At 61.6% G+C, this 292-nt stretch overlaps 1 protein-coding gene across 1 annotated transcript in view; it reads left to right on the top strand.

Moving 5' to 3' along the window:
- The window catches only part of LRRC3 (leucine rich repeat containing 3), a 2,158-nt gene that overhangs the window by 1,338 nt on the left and 528 nt on the right, over positions 1-292 (top strand). The window contains exon 2 of the mRNA XM_009320217.1: positions 10-288. Within this exon, the coding sequence (XP_009318492.1) occupies positions 10-288 (279 nt within the window). The remainder of the gene's footprint in view (positions 1-9; positions 289-292) is intronic.

Raw genomic sequence — 292 nt, 5'->3', positions numbered from 1 at the left:
AATCACCAGCAGCCATGCCGAGCTGGCCAGGTGCAAGATGACCCTCACAACCACACCGGCAGCCAGCGTCACCCAGGCTTTCTTTTGCCTCCTGCTGTGCATCCCCTGGGGCAGCTCCTGCCCCCCGAGCTGCCAGTGCACAGAGCGGGCAGGGGCGAAGGCCGTCCTCTGCAGCTCCCAGCACTTGGAGGAGATCCCCAAGGACATCCCCAAAGATGCAGTATTCCTCAAGCTGGATGCCAACAGCATCACCAGAATCCCAAGCAATGCCTTCAGGCACCTCTCCCACCTG

Source organism: Pygoscelis adeliae, unplaced genomic scaffold (genome assembly GCF_000699105.1).
Source record: "Pygoscelis adeliae isolate BGI_AS28 unplaced genomic scaffold, ASM69910v1 Scaffold833, whole genome shotgun sequence".
NCBI classification, from domain to species: domain Eukaryota; kingdom Metazoa; phylum Chordata; class Aves; order Sphenisciformes; family Spheniscidae; genus Pygoscelis; species Pygoscelis adeliae.
Note: the sequence above shows the minus strand (reverse complement) of the source record. Positions and strands in the feature narration are given on the sequence as shown.